The 16,387-nt window shown below is 43.4% G+C and overlaps 1 protein-coding gene across 3 annotated transcripts in view; it reads left to right on the top strand.

The window, feature by feature from the left end:
* LOC128016105 (histone deacetylase 4) overlaps positions 1 to 16,387 on the top strand; it is a 53,980-nt gene that overhangs the window by 30,468 nt on the left and 7,125 nt on the right. For all 3 annotated transcript variants that reach the window (XM_052600495.1, XM_052600496.1, XM_052600497.1), the window contains 11 exons: positions 181 to 331; positions 468 to 588; positions 1,237 to 1,355; positions 3,348 to 3,476; positions 3,567 to 3,661; positions 4,606 to 4,716; positions 5,073 to 5,259; positions 9,123 to 9,295; positions 10,342 to 10,512; positions 11,518 to 11,701; positions 11,854 to 11,987. In XM_052600495.1, the coding sequence (XP_052456455.1) occupies positions 181 to 331; positions 468 to 588; positions 1,237 to 1,355; positions 3,348 to 3,476; positions 3,567 to 3,661; positions 4,606 to 4,716; positions 5,073 to 5,259; positions 9,123 to 9,295; positions 10,342 to 10,512; positions 11,518 to 11,701; positions 11,854 to 11,987 (1,575 nt within the window). The remainder of the gene's footprint in view (positions 1 to 180; positions 332 to 467; positions 589 to 1,236; positions 1,356 to 3,347; positions 3,477 to 3,566; positions 3,662 to 4,605; positions 4,717 to 5,072; positions 5,260 to 9,122; positions 9,296 to 10,341; positions 10,513 to 11,517; positions 11,702 to 11,853; positions 11,988 to 16,387) is intronic.

The following is a 16,387-nucleotide window of genomic DNA, read 5'->3' as shown; positions in this document are numbered from 1 at the left end:
AAAAAACAAACAAACAGACAGTGATAGTAAGAAAGATTATAGAGAACAGCTACACGGAGCTACGATTAGCTACAGAAGGCCAACAGGAAGTAGAGAAAACACTGTCCAACAGTGACACCAACAGGTTCTCCAACCAGCTGTTATCCAGCTGTTATCTTGTGTGTGTGTTTCTCTCCCCAGCATCAGCAGGAGCTTCTGGCCCTCAGGCATCAGCAGGAGCTGCTGGAGCAACAGAGGAAGATGGAGCAGCACCGTCTGGAGCAAGAGATGGAGAAACAGCAGCGAGAGCAGAAGCTACAGCTCCTCAAGAACAAAGAACGTAGCCAGGAGAGTGAGTTCACTGAGTTTTTCACAGTGTTACTTCTAAGTAAAAGAATACTTTTGATGCCAGAAATGTTATCAAAGCTGTGATCAGGAACTTCAGCTGAATGTCTCTCTTTGGTAAATCCTGTGTCTGCTGTGAACAGGTGCAGTGGCCAGTACTGAGGTCAAGATGCGTCTGCAGGAGTTTGTTCTGAATAAAAAGAAAGCGCTCGCTCAGCGCAGTCTCAACCACTGCATCTCCAACAGCCCACGCTACTGGAGCGGGTAAGACACAACACACTCAGTGCAACTTCTGATATAAGGACATTTAGTGTTAATTATTTAAGCTCAAACCGATGACAACATCATTCAGAGTCAAGTCAAGTCACCTTTATTTATATAGCGCTTTAAACAAAATACATTGCGTCAAACATCTGAACAACATTCATTAGGAAAACAGTGTCTCAATAATGCAAAGTAATAGTTAAAGGCAGTTCATCATTGAATTCAGTGATGTCATCTCTGTTCAGTTAGTGTCTGTCAGAGTGACAAAGAGTTAACCAGACCCGTGTTTCTGCTCTAACCACAGACGGGGATCCAGCAACACTTGTGGTGTCTAAGTATAACAACACTTTTCAGCTTGAAATCTTTTCTCTCATGGCCTTTTTGGCTTCAGTGTGTCAGGCAGCTGAGAACTGATGGGGTAAATGGAGGCAAAATGAGAATCGAACCTGCAGCCCATGTGTCAGGATGGGTTGTGTAACCCTAAGCCGCCTCAGTGTAGTGCACAATTATAATGATTCATGCTGCTGATCTTCATTCTGATATTAAAGCTGCAGAGACTCTGACCCGTATCAGTTCATCATGTTTTTCCCATCACTCGTGTTTTGATTACTGCTTTTATATTTTCTCAGTCTGTCTTTTTCTGTGCAGGAAAACTCAGCACAGTTCTTTGGATCAGAGTTCCCCTCCTCAGACCAGCGTTAGTTCCTATAACCATCCTATCATGGGCGTCTACGACTCCAAAGATGACTTTCCACTGCGCAAAACAGGTGCTTGACTTCACATGTTATCATCAGTCCTTCTGCAAATTGACAGAAATAGTGGCTCTTCAGAAGAATCCAGCACTGCTTGCACCGTATAATTATTAACTTAGTGGTAAAGCCGGTGTGATGCTGTTGACTCGGGCCCGCCGCTGGACACAAGCCACAGTTTACTCTGGACTGCATTAGTGCGTCCCAGCATGCCGCCATGAGTTTAGCAAGAAGTGTGTGTGTGTGTGTGTGTGTTACTGTGTGTGACTGTGTGTGTGTGAGTGGGCATGTTTTTGTGACATATCAGGACACAACTTTGTATAATGACCAGTGTTGGGAACGTTACTTTAAAAAAGTAATTAGTTATAGTTACTCACCACTTGTTCCAAAAAGTAACTGAGTTAGTAACTGAATTACTCTATAATAAAAGTAACTCGTTACCAGGGAAAGTAACTTTTTACGTTACTGTAAAAAAAAGAAAGAAAAGAAAAAAAAAAGTTGCTACATGTCAGAGAATTTGTACTTCTTTTTTTTTTTGCAGTTTTCACAAGTCAGTTGAAATGAGTAGAACAGACAGGTACATAACGTTCTATATTTATTGCACGTCAACAGACAGCAAGAGTTTTATCCTGCACTTCAAGTATTATCTTTGTAAGAAAAGTGTTTTTGGCCACTAGCTTTGTAGGTGCGTGTCACACATTAGATGTACACATTACATGCATGTTCTTGCCTTTGACCACAATGAATTTGAAGTAGTGCTTATATCTTCACCTTGAAAATGCCAACTTTTCATCGGATTGCTCCTGACTCGCCATCTCTGCTGCGAATCTCTGTGTAGCTGTTGCGTTTGTGTGTGTGTTTGGCGCCGCTGGTGCTGGCACGTGTGCCGGCATGTGTGTAAAAACACTGGCTCTGATTGGCTACCATGAAACACATGACTCTGCCTTAGCCAATCACAACCGCTTACCTCGTCATCAACCCACCTGCTCACTCGCTGTGTGAGCCTGGGGTGCGTTGCGTTAGGATTGCATAGTTTATTAAATCAATGCATAGTAACGCACCGCATTTAACGTTCAGTAACGTTAACGGCATTGTAACGACGGGAAAAGTAATTCGTTAGACTACCACGTTACTGAAAAAAATAACGTCGTTACCTAACGCCGTTCTTTTAAACGCCGTTATTCCAAACACTGATAATGACATGGGTATGACACAGGTATTACAAGGAGAGGGTGACTTATGAGCACATAACCCATGTCCCCATTTCTCAAAACACTTATAAATCATACAGAATGAGTTTTTTTGAGAAAGTAAAAATGCACAAAGTTTCCTGTGAGGGTTAGGGTTAGGTGTAGGGTTGGTGAAGGGCCATAGAATATACAGTTTGTACAGAATAAAAACCATTACACCTATGGGATGAACACACTTTACACAAAAACAAACATGTGTGTGTGTGTGTGTGTGTGTGTGTGACTGGATCAACATGAGATGAAACCGTCCTGTAGGTGAAAGTGATCGATGTCTCATCCCAGGGATCTCCTATAACCCAATTCATTTTCTGCGTTTTTCCCGTCTAGTAATGATTTTGTGGAATTTGCTTATGTTAATGGAAAGCCATTTGTTACGAGCCTCCTATATTTCACAGAGCCACAAGCATAATTTCCAGTAATAACTGAATGAATAGAGAGCGGGAAAACAGCCAAATGAATCTACCTTTTCTTGTAATGCTGAGATTCTGACTTGAGATGCAAAACGGAGGTAAATCTACTGCAGAATGGAGAGCTATCGTTGCTTTGCTCTTGTGAAGCTGGTTTCCAGTAATGGACTTGTGTTTGTTCTGTGGTGAGTCCTACAGAATCTCCCGCTAGTAACTCTAGTATTACTAGCATCTCCACTCATGGAGCAGCTGGACAAACCTCATTCTTAAATGAAGTATGCACTCTATACACAGTTTCTACATAAAGTGATGCAGCACGTGAAAGCTTGCTGTCGTTGTGTCTGTCATTGCAGCGTCTGAACCAAACCTGAAGCTGCGTTCGCGTCTGAAGCAGAAGGTGTCGGAGCGGAGGAGCAGCCCGTTACTGCGCCGCAAAGACAGTCCCATCAGCACGCTCAAGAAACGCTCTCTGGACATGGCAGGTGATGCAGCAGACGCACTCGTGTTTGCTGGCATGGACACGTCACTGTTTTCACACAGACAAACTCTGTCTTTTCTTCTGACGTCCGTAGATTCGGCGTGTAGCAGCGCTCCTGGTTCAGGATCCAGTTCCCCAAACAACAGCTCACATGGAAACCTGTGCGAGAACAACACCAGTGTGACTGAGGTAGTTTGGTTTTGGTGTGTGTGTGTGTGTGTGTGTGTATGTGTGTATAATGACATGGGTATGACACAGGTATTACAAGGAGAGGGTGACTTATGGGGACATAACCCATGTCCCCATTTTTCAAAACACTTATAAATCATACAGAAAGAGTTTTTTTGAGAAAGTAAAAATGCACAAAGTTTCCTGTGAGGGTTAGGGTTAGGTGTAGGGTTGGTGAAGGGACATAGAATATACAGTTTCTACAGAATAAAAACCATTACACCTATGGGATGAACACACTTTACACAAAAACAAACGTGTGTGTGTGAGAGAGAGTGAGAGTGAGTGTGTGTGTGTGTGAGAGAGAGAGAGAGAGAGAGAGAGAGTGTGCGTGTGTGGGAGTGTGTGTGTGTGTGTGTGTGTGTGTGTGGGAGTGATACTAGAGGTCTGCTAACCGACTCGAGCCTGATGTTTCCTGAACTTCTCTCAGGTTTAGGGTTTGTATTGAAAGTAATACTCGGGTATGGCCCGGGTTCAGACTTCAGTTAAAAGCCTTGCAGACCTCTAACACACACGTCTACACACACACACACACAATTCCTCTTTCTCTACATTTCATCTCTAGCTTGTTTCCTAGTCTAGCTCTCTTATAAACCTAGCATCCTTCACTATGAATACTGTTAGCTCTGTGGTAAACTGCTTATATTCTTCTATTTTAAGTCACTTTTATAAAAGCATCTGCTAAAAGAGAACTACTGTACAGAACTACCAAATATTGCCACAAGTGTGATTGCATCATATATTAATAGTGTTACAGTCTTCTAGTTGTCTACGTCTTGTATTCATTTACACATAAACTGACAGTCACCACTGATAAGCGACTACTAAATAAGTTGCTTTGCAATGATTTGTATCGTAAAAATCGCTTTACAAATAAACATGAATTGAATGTGAATGTGGTCCAGTCGTCTCACAGGCCGGCGGGTCAGGACGGGGGGGTCAGTCAGCTGTCTCTCTACACGTCTCCTTCATTACCCAACATCACCCTGGGTCTGCCGGCCACCGGCACCAACAACGTGAGTGTTCAGATCTCACCGAGCTTGTGCTCTTACAACAGTTTTGACAAGGGGTTAAATAAATGCTCTTAATTCAAGACAGATTTTCTGAAATTGTCTGTTTTAGTTAGTTTTGTTTTTTAATTAAATTTGTTTTTAAAGGATGTTGAGATATTTATACTGAAAAATAAACCTAGTAATTAGACTGTGACACTGTACCATTCACAGTTAATACCGAACTGATCTTAATCGAACTGTATTTGACACAGTTAGAGGCTCTGGACTGTTTGATTGTGTTAAGTCAGCACTCATCTTACTGCTGCTTTGTCATGTGATGCTTTGGAAAAGGCTCAGTTTTTTGTTGTTTCTTCAATCAGGTGACATCTACCCAGCCGGACAGTGAATGTTTGTCTGTAACCGGTTTACCCATAAGCTCTCCGTTCCTGGTCACCTCTCACCTGCCATCATTTCTTGGCAATTCGGACACTGCAAACTCCCACAATGCATTACTGCAGCACATGGTCCTTCTGGAGCAATCAGCCCCACCGAGTCCTTTGGCCACAGGTGAGTAGAGCTTGGGGTTCTTTGAGATTCTGTCCTGGTTTAGTAACCGTGAGCAGGCCATTACAAATATTTGTTATTTGGCTAATAGCTACTGATCAGATTGCGGAGCGTTTCCCATGGCCGGTGTCAAAGCATTACAAAAACCTTGAAATGTGTGAACAATCCTCTGTCCGTAACAGCGCAGAGGTGCGGTGAGTCAGGGGTCCCTCGGTTAGTTCGATCAGTGTTGCAGGAGTGTTCATGAGGAGTGTGTTCATGAGGAGTGTGTGTGTTGCAGGAGTGTTTATGAGGAGTGTGTTCAGGAGGAGTGTGTGTGTTGCAGGAGTGTTCATGAGGAGTGTGTTCATTAGGAGTGTGTGTGTTGCAGGAGTGTTCATGAGGAGTGAGTTCATGAGGAGTGTGTTCATGAGGAGTGTGTGTTGCAGGAGTGTCCATGAGGAGTGAGTTCATGAGGAGTGTGTTCGTTGCAGGAGTGTTCATGAGGAGTGGGTGTGTTGCAGGAGTGTTCATGAGGAGTGTGTTCATGAGGAGTGTGTGTGTTGCAGGAGTGTTCATGAGGAGTGAGTTCATGAGGTGTGTGTGTTGCAGGAGTGTTCATGTGGAGTGTGTTCATGAGGAGTGTGTGTGTTGCAGGAGTGTCCATGAGGAGTGAGTTCATGAGGAGTGTGTTCGTTGCAGGAGTGTTCATGAGGAGTGTGTGTGTTGCAGGAGTGTTCATGAGGAGTGAGTTCATGAGATGTGTGTGTTGCAGGAGTGTTCATGTGGAGTGTGTTCATGAGGAGTGTGTTCATGAGGAGTGTGTGTGTTGCAGGAGTGTTCATGAGGAGTGTGTTCATGAGGAGTGTGTTCATGCGGAGTGTGTTCATGAGGAGTGTGTGTGTGTTGCAGGAGTGTTCATGAGGAGTGTGTTCATGAGGAGTGTGTTCATGAGGAGTGTGTGTGTTGCAGGAGTGTTTTGAGGAGTGTGTTCATGAGGAGTGTGTGTGTTGCAGAAGTGTTCATGAGGAGTGTGTTCATGAGGACTGTGTTGCAGGAGTGTTCATGAGGAGTGTGTTCATGAGGTGTGTGTTGCAGGAGTGTGCTATGAGGAGTGTGTGTGTTGCAGGAGTGTTCATGAGGATTGTGTTCATGAGGAGTGTGTTCATGAGGAGTGTGTGTGTTGCAGGAGTGTTCATGAGGAGTGTGTGTGTTGTAGGAGTGTTCATGAGGAGTGTGTGTGTTGCAGGGGTGTTCATGAGGAGTATGTTCATGAGGAGTGTTCATAAGGAGTGTGTGTGCTGCAGGAGTGTTCATGAGGAGTGAGTTCATGAGGAGTGTGTGTGTTGCAGGAGTGTTCATGAGGAGTGTGTGTGTTGTAGGAGTGTTCATGAGGAGTGTGTGTGTTGCAGGAGTGTTCATGAGGAGTGTGTTCATGAGGAGTGTCTGTGTTGCAGGAGTGTTCATGAGGAGTGTGTTCATGAGGAGTGTGTGTGTTGCAGGAGTGTTCATGAGGAGTGTGTGTGTTGCAGGAGTGTTGATGGGGAGTGTGTTCATGAGGAGTGTGTGTGTTGCAGGAGTGTTCATGAGGAGTGTTCATGAGGAGTGTGTGTGCTGCAGGAGTGTTCATGAGGAGTGAGTTCATGAGGAGTGAGTTCATGAGGAGTGTGTGTGTTGCAGGAGTGTGTTCATGAGGAGTGTGTGTGTTGCAGGAGTGTTCATGAGGAGTGTGTGTGTTACAGGAGTGTTGATGGGGAGTGTGTTCATGAGGAGTGTGTGTGTTGCAGGAGTGTTCATTAGGAGTGTGTTCATGAGGATTTTGTTCATGAGGAGTGTGTGTGTTGCAGGAGTGTTCATGAGGAGTGTGTGTGTTGCAGGAGTGTTCATGAGGAGTGTGTGTGCTGCAGGAGTGTTCATGAGGAGTGAGTTCATGAGGAGTGTGTTCATGAGGAGTGTGTGTGTTGCAGGAGTGTTCATGAGGAGTGTGTGTGTTGCAGGAGTGTTGATGGGGAGTGTGTTCGAGGAGTGTGTATGTGTTGCAGGAGTGTTCATAAGGAATGTGTACATGAGGAGTGTGTGTGTTGCAGGAGTGTTCATGAGGAGTGTGTGTGTTACAGGAGTGTTCATGAGGAGTGTGTTCATGAGGAGTATGTGTGTTGCAGGAGTGTTCATGAGGAGTGTGTGTGTTGCAGGAGTGTTGATGGGGAGTGTGTTCGAGGAGTGTGTGTGTGTTGCAGGAGTGTTCATGAGGAGTGTGTTCATGAGGAGTGTTCATGAGGAGTGTGTGTGCTGCAGGAGTGTTCATGAGGAGTGAGTTCATGAGGAGTGTGTTCATGAGGAGTGTGTGTGTTGCAGGAGTGTTCATGAGGAGTGTGTTCATGAGGAGTGTGTGTGTTGCAGGAGTTCATGAGGAGTATGTTCATGAGGAGTGTGTGTGTTGCAGGAGTGTTCATGAGGAGTGTGTGTGTTGCAGGAGTGTTGATGGGGAGTGTGTTCATGAGGAGTGTGTGTGTTGCAGGAGTGTTCATGAGGAGTGTGTTCATGAGGAGTGTGTGTGCTGCAGGAGTGTTCATGAGGAGTGAGTTCATGAGGAGTGTGTTCATGAGGAGTGTGTGTGTTGCAGGAGTGTTCATGAGGAGTGTGTGTGTTGCAGAAGTGTTCATGAGGAGTGTGTGTGTTGCAGGAGTGTTGATGGGGAGTGTGTCCATGAGGAGTGTGTGTGTTGCAGGAGTGTTCATGAGGAGTGTGTTCATGAGGATTTTGTTCATGAGGAGTGTGTTCATGAGGATTTTGTTCATGAGGAGTGTGTGTGTGTTGCAGGAGTGTTCATGAGGAGTGTGTTCATGAGGAGTGAGTTCATGAGGGGTGTGTTCATGAGGAGTGTGTGTTGCAGGAGTGTTCATGAGGAGTGTGTTCATGAGGAGTGTGTGTGTGTTGCAGGAGTGTTCATGAGGAGTGTGTTCATGAGGAGTGTGTGTGTTGCAGGAGTGTTCATGAGGAGTGTGTTTATGAGGAGTGTGTGTGTTGCAGGAGTGTTCATGAGGAGTTTGTTCATGAGGAGTGTTTGTGTTGCAGGAGTGTTCATGAGGAGTGTGTGTGTTGCAGGAGTGTTCATGAGGAGTGTGTTCATGAGGAGTGTGTGTGTTGCAGGAGTGTTCATGAGGAGTGTGTTCATGAGGAGTTTGTGTGTTGCAGGAGTGTTCGTGAGGAGTGTGTTCGTGAGGAGTGTGTTCGTGAGGAGTGTGTTCGTGAGGAGTGTGTTCGTGAGGAGTGTGTTTATGTGGAGTGTGTTCATGAGGAGTGTGTGTTGATGGAGTGTGTTCATGAGGAGTTTGTGTTTTGCAGGAGTGTTCATGAGGAGTGTGTTTATGAGGAGTGTGTGTGTTGTAGGAGTGTTCGTGAGGAGTGTGTTCGTGAGGAGTGTGTTCGTGAGGAGTGTGTTCGTGAGGAGTGTGTTCATGTGGTGTGTGTTCATGTGGAGTGTGTTCATGAGGAGTGTATGTGTTGCAGGAGTGTTCATGAGGAGTGTGTTCATGAGGAGTTTGTGTGTTGCAGGAGTGTGTTCGTGAGGAGTGTGTTCGTGAGGAGTGTGTTCGTGAGGAGTGTGTTCGTGAGGAGTGTGTTCGTGAGGAGTGTGTTCGTGAGGAGTGTGTTCGTGAGGAGTGTGTTTATGTGGAGTGTGTTCATGAGGAGTGTGTGTTGCTGGAGTGTGTTCATGAGGAGTTTGTGTGTTGCAGGAGTGTTCATGAGGAGTGTGTTTATGAGGAGTGTGTGTGTTGTAGGAGTGTTCGTGAGGAGTGTGTTCGTGAGGAGTGTGTTCGTGAGGAGTGTGTTCATGTGGTGTGTGTTCATGTGGAGTGTGTTCATGAGGAGTGTATGTGTTGCAGGGATGGGAGTGGGGTCACTGCAGAAGCTGGGTCAGCACCGGACGCTGGGCCGCACACAGTCGGCTCCTCTACCCCAGAGTGGACAGGCTCTTCAGCAGCTTGTGGTTCAACAACAGCACCAGCAGTTCCTGGAGAAACACAAGCAGCACTTCCAGCAGCTCCACATCAACAAGGTCAGACATCGAGCTCTTCACCCTATCCCTGCCGTGACAGATGGAACGGTTGTAATAATTAGCTGTAGCAGAGATATATCTCAGGTGGATGTGATTAATATCATCCCTGCGCTTCTGTTCATGTGGTTAATGGTGAATGCTCCAAGGAAGCAGATATCTCACCAGCACATGATGTTATGTTGACCGCTGAGGATCTGGGCTGAGTTTAGAGTCCCGTCGAACATGAGACATGGCCAGATGAGGTCAATCTGAGGTCAAGGTATATTCATATCAGCAAAACAGGCTTGTTCAGGGATGCTCTGCAACAGTCGCCCTGCAGTTTATTTCCTGCTTCAACACACACATGTAGTTCTCAAATAGGCCTAAAGAACTGGATCAGCTGGATCTGGGGCATATAATCAGGGTTGAGGCTTAACTCTTCTTGTGTGTGGAGTACAGGTACTGGAGTGTGATTGTCTTCTCTAAATGTCTGTGTATTTAAACACACCACTGAACATCAGATGGACTCCTGCTGGAAGCTGCTCACTCTGGAGTTCCTCACATTCAGAAGGAAGGAAAAAAGAAACGCTTGGTTGGAAGAAAAGATAAAGATTAGGCAACAAAGGAGGCTCTGACGTCAATAATGTTCTCTGGCTCCTGGCCACCTCGCTACAGACAGTAACTGTGATGATGGTGCTTCAGCTTGGCTTTGGCACCTTGAGTGCACTGCAGCTCACTGTGAATAAAAGCATCAAATTAAATGTAGTTAATGTATTGAGTCCCAGTGGCTCTAGCTTGAACCAAAGCGAGTCCATTCACGAGTTGCTCCAGTCCTGAATGAAGAGCAGCTGTTTTCTCCGTCTAAATGAGCCAAACATCTCAGTAATGTTCAAGAAAGCATAGTGGAAAAAGGTTAATATTAGAGCATGGTGATAACAACGCTAAGGTCATGGGTTTGATTCCCAGGGAATTATAAAAAGTTCTGGGCTGGGCAATATGGCCAAAAAAATGTATGCTATATCTTACCAGTTATTTTAACAATGATGTGTTTTCTGTCTGTGTGTTAGATGTTGAGTAAACCCTGTGAGCGGCAGCACCAGAGTCACCCAGAAGAGACGGAGGAAGAGCTCCGAGAGCAGCAGACGGAAACCCTTCCCATGAGCCTCCACATCAAACAGGAAGTCGCTGATCTCACAGAGGAGCAGGGACAGGATGAACAAGAGCTGCTCTTCAAACAGGTGAGAGATGCTGTGTTTGCTGTTTGTATCGCCCTCTTGTGCGTGTTGTTACAGAGCCAGATCAGCCTCAAAAATAATACATTACAAAACAAAATTCATAAATTAATTTCCTTCACACATTTAGGAATGATGATGAGTATTTATGGATCATTGAATCTGCATTTGCAAATAGATGAGCGAATAGTCACACATGAGCGGACTGCATTCAGTTTGTTCACACAAAATACATAGCCTGCTGTCTTATACAGCAAACTGGCACAAACCCTGTTTATTCAGATCAATCTGTAATGTTTAACATAAGTGTTTAATGTCCAGATGTTGTTGTTAGCAGTATCAGGTTCTCAGTAACTTTTTATTAAAGCAGGCATTAAAGCAGATTCCGGCACCAAAGGGAGACACAGCGGAGAGATTTTTTTATCTGAAGGCATTCTCTTCTGATTCAAGCTGGTCGTGATGGTAACTTTAAAACCCACTGATTACAAACTGTATTTAAAATTACTCAATAGTTTATCATCGAAATCATTGTTTTATTAATTATCACCCATTCATACTGCGATTCCTACAAACACCATTTATAGTATAAGAAAGCTGGTGCAGACTAACAACTGTAACAGTGCTAACACTTAATTAACCAAAACAACATTTAATCACAAGAGAATGCCTTCAGATAAAGAAACGTCTTTACTCAGTCGTTGAGTCTGGTTTTCATCCTCCGTGCTGAAATCTCTCCGCTGTGTCTCCCTTCGGTGTTGGAAGCTGATCAGAAGTTACTGAGAACCTGATACTGCTAACAACAACAACATCTGAAGATTTAACACTTATGTTAAACATTCTAAAATAATAAAAACAAAAAAAGAGTACCCATTAAATTGTCTTTACATTAAGGACCCGATCATGAAACATTGCGAAGAGGTTTCTGTGTCCCTGTAAAGCAAAAACAAATAAACATTAAAAACCACAAATGCAAGAGAGTATGTGTGTGTGTGTGTGTGTGTGTGAGAGCAGCAGGCCCTTCTTCTGGAGCAGCAGAGGATTCATCAGCTCAGAAACTACCAGGCGTCGATGGAGGCGGCCGGTGCATCGGTCAGTTTCCCAGGACACCGTCCTCTGTCCAGAGCCCAGTCATCTCCTGCGTCCGCCTCCTTCATCAGTCCACAGGAACAGCCTTCCAAACCTCATTTTACCACAGGTAATACATTGCATCAAAGCAACTGAACAACATTAATTAGGAAAACAGTGTGTCAATAATGCAAAATGACAGTTAAAGGCAGTGAAACAGAATTCATAAGGAGGAACACTCCAGTTCATGTTTCTGCATGTGCATTGTGTATTTTTCTCTAGGTCTGGTGTATGACTCTCTCATGCAGAAGCACCAGTGTATGTGTGGAAACACCAACACACACCCCGAACACGCCGGACGCATCCAGAGCATCTGGTCTCGGCTGCAGGAGACAGGCCTGCGCAGCCAGTGTGAGGTGGGACACGTCTCATCAACACTAACACTGCTGTTACACTAACACTGCTGTTACACTAACACTGCTGTTACACTAACACTGCTGTTACACTAACACTGCTGTTACACTAACACTGCTGTAACACTAACACTGCTGTAACACTGCTGTAACACTAACACTGCTGTAACACTGCTGTAACACTAACACTGCTGTAACACTAACACTGCTGTAACACTGCTGTAACACTAACGCTGCTGTAACAATAACACTGCTGTAACAATAATACTGCTGTAACACTAACACTGCTGTAACAATAGCACTGCTGTAACACTGCTGTAACACTAACACTGCTGTAACACTAACACTGCTGTTACACTAACACTGCTGTAACACTGCTGTAACAATAACACTGCTGTTACACTAACACTGCTGTAACAATAACACTGCTGTAACACTAACACTGCTGTTACACTAACACTGCTGTAACAATAACACTGCTTTAACACTAACACTACTTTAACACTAACACTGCTGTTACACTAACACTGCTGTAACACTGCTGTAACAATAACACTGCTGTAACACTAACACTACTGTAACACTAACACTGATGTACAGTATTGTTCAAAATAATAGCAGTACAATGTGACTAACCAGAATAATCAAGGTTTTTAGTATATTTTTTATTTCTACGTGGCAAACAAGTTACCAGTAGGTTCAGTAGATTCTCAGAAAACAAACAAGACCCAGCATTCATGATATGCACGCTCTTAAGGCTGTGCAATTGGGCAATTAGTTGAAAGGGGTGTGTTCAAAAAAATAGCAGTGTCTACCTTTGACTGTACACTCAAAACTCAAAACTCAAAACTATTTTGTACAAACATTTTTTTTTTTTCTGGGATTTAGCAATCCTGTGAATCACTAAACTAATATTTAGTTGTATGACCACAGTTTTTTAAAACTGCTTGACATCTGTGTGGCATGGAGTCAACCAACTTGTGGCACCTCTCAGCTGTTATTCCACTCCATGATTCTTTAACAACATTCCACAATTCATTCACATTTCTTGGTTTTGCTTCAGAAACAGCATTTTTGATATCACCCCACAAGTTCTCAATTGGATTAAGGTCTGGAGATTGGGCTGGCCACTCCATAACATTAATTTTGTTGGTTTGGAACCAAGACTTTGCCCGTTTACTAGTGTGTTTTGGGTCATTGTCTTGTTGAAACAACCATTTCAAGGGCATGTCCTCTTCAGCATAGGGCAACATGACCTCTTCAAGTATTTTAACATATGCAAACTGATCCATGATCCCTGGTATGCGATAAATAGGCCCAACACCATAGTAGGAGAAACATGCCCATATCATGATGCTTGCACCTCCATGCTTCACTGTCTTCACTGTGTACTGTGGCTTGAATTCAGAGTTTGGGGGTCGTCTCACAAACTGCCTGTGGCCCTTGGACCCAAAAAGAACAATTTTACTCTCATCAGTCCACAAAATGTTCCTCCATTTCTCTTTAGGCCAGTTGATGTGTTCTTTGGCAAATTGTAACCTCTTCTGCACATGCCTTTTTTTTAACAGAGGGACTTTGCGGGGGATTCTTGAAAATAGATTAGCTTCACACAGACGTCTTCTAACTGTCACAGTACTTACAGGTAACTCCAGACTGTCTTTGATCATCCTGGAGGTGATCATTGGCTGAGCCTTTGCCATTTCTGGTTATTCTTCTATCCATTTTGATGGTTGTCTTCCGTTTTCTTCCACGTCTCTCTGGTTTTGCTCTCCATTTTAAGGCATTGGAGATCATTTTAGCTGAACAGCCTATCATTTTTTGCACCTCTTTATAGGTTTTCCCCTCTCTAATCAACTTTTTAATCAAAGTACGCTGTTCTTCTGAACAATGTCTTGAACGACCCATTTTCCTCAGCTTTCAAATGCATGTTCAACAAGTGTTGGCTTCATCCTTAAATAGGGGCCACCTGATTCACACCTGTTTCTTCACAAAATTGATGACCTCAGTGATTGAATACCACACTGCTATTTTTTTGAACACACCCCTTTCAACTAATTCAACTAATTGCCCAATTGCACAGCCTTAAGAGCGTGCATATCATGAATGCTGGGTCTCATTTGTTTTCTGAGAATCTACTGAACCTACTGGTAACTTGTTTGCCACGTAGCAATAAAAAAATATACGAAAAACCTTGATTATTCTGGTTAGTCACATTGTACTGCTATTATTTTGAACAATACTGTAACACTAACACTGCTGTTACACTAACACTACTGTAACACTAACACTGATGTAACACTAACACTGCTGTTACACTAACACTGCTGTAACAATAACACTGCTGTAACACTAACACTGCTGTAACACTGCTGTAACACTAACACTGCTGTAACACTAACACTGCTGTAACACTAACGCTGCTGTAACAATAACACTGCTGTAACAATAATACTGCTGTAACACTAACACTGCTGTAACAATAGCACTGCTGTAACACTGCTGTAACACTAACACTGCTGTAACACTAACACTGCTGTAACACTAACACTGCTGTTACACTAACACTGCTGTAACACTGCTGTAACAATAACACTGCTGTTACACTAACACTGCTGTAACACTAACACTGCTGTTACACTAACACTGCTGTAACAATAACACTGCTTTAACACTAACACTACTTTAACACTAACACTGCTGTTACACTAACACTGCTGTAACACTGCTGTAACACTAACACTGCTGTAACAATAACACTGCTGTAACACTAACACTACTGTAACACTAACACTGATGTAACACTAACACTGCTGTTACACTAACACTACTGTAACACTAACACTGATGTAACACTAACACTGCTGTAACACTAACACTGCTGTTACACTAACACTGCTGTAACACTAACACTGCTGTTACACTAACACTGCTGTAACGATAACACTGCTTTAACACTAACACTGCTGTAACACTAACACTGCTGTTACACTAACACTGCTGTAACACTGCTGTAACACTAACACTGCTGTAACAATAACACTGCTGTAACACTAACACTACTGTAACACTAACACTGCTGTTACACTAACACTTCTGTAACACTAACACTGCTGTTACACTAACACTGCTGTAACACTAACACTACTTTAACACTAACACTGCTGTTACACTAACACTGCTGTAACACTGCTGTAACACTAACACTGCTGTAACAATAACACTGCTGTAACACTAACACTACTGTAACACTAACACTGATGTAACACTAACACTGCTGTTACACTAACACTACTGTAACAATAACACTGCTGTAACACTAACACTGATGTAACAATAACACTGCTGTAACACCAACACTGCTGTAACACTGCTGTAACACTAACACTGCTGTAACAATAACACTGCTGTAACACTAACACTGCTGTAACACTAACACTGCTGTAACAATAACACTGCTGTAACACTGCTGTAACACTAACACTACTGTAACACTAACACTGATGTAACACTAACACTGCTGTAACAATAACACTGCTGTTACACTAACACTGATGTAACACTAACACTGCTGTAACACTGCTGTAACAATAACACTGCTGTAACACTAACACTGCTGTAACACTAACACTGATGTTACACTAACACTGCTGTAACACTGCTGTAACACTAACACTGCTGTAACACTAACACTGCTGTAACACTAACACTGCTGTAAGACTAACACTGCTGTAACACTAACACTGCTGTAACACTGCTGTAACAATAACACTACTGTAACACTAACACTGCTGTAACACTGCTGTAACAATAACACTGCTGTAACACTAACACTGCTGTAACACTGCTGTAACACTAACACTGCTGTAACACTAACACTGCTGTAAGACTAACACTGCTGTAACACTAACACTGCTGTAACACTGCTGTAACAATAACACTGATGTAACACTAACACTGCTGTAACACTGCTGTAACAATAACACTGCTGTAACACTAACACTGCTGTAAGACTAACACTGCTGTAACACTAACACTGCTGTAACACTGCTGTAACAATAACACTGCTGTAACACTAACACTGCTGTAACAATAACACTGCTGTAACACTAACACTGCTGTAAGACTAACACTGCTGTAACACTAACACTGCTGTAACACTGCTGTAACAATAACACTGCTGTAACACTAACACTGATGTTACACTAACACTGCTGTAACACTGCTGTAACAATAACATTGCTGTAACACTAACACTGATGTAACACTAACACTGCTGTAACATTAACACTGCTGTTCGGACTGGAAGGGTCCAGGAGTAATCTTTGGTCACACCTGCCAATGTGGAAATTTACTGGCCAAGGATATTTCTCAATGGCCGTCATTTTCCTTTTCTGTAATATTGG

The sequence above is a fragment of the Carassius gibelio genome, chromosome A6 (assembly GCF_023724105.1).
Source record: "Carassius gibelio isolate Cgi1373 ecotype wild population from Czech Republic chromosome A6, carGib1.2-hapl.c, whole genome shotgun sequence".
NCBI lineage: Eukaryota > Metazoa > Chordata > Actinopteri > Cypriniformes > Cyprinidae > Carassius > Carassius gibelio.
This window is presented reverse-complemented; position numbering and strand designations above follow the sequence as displayed.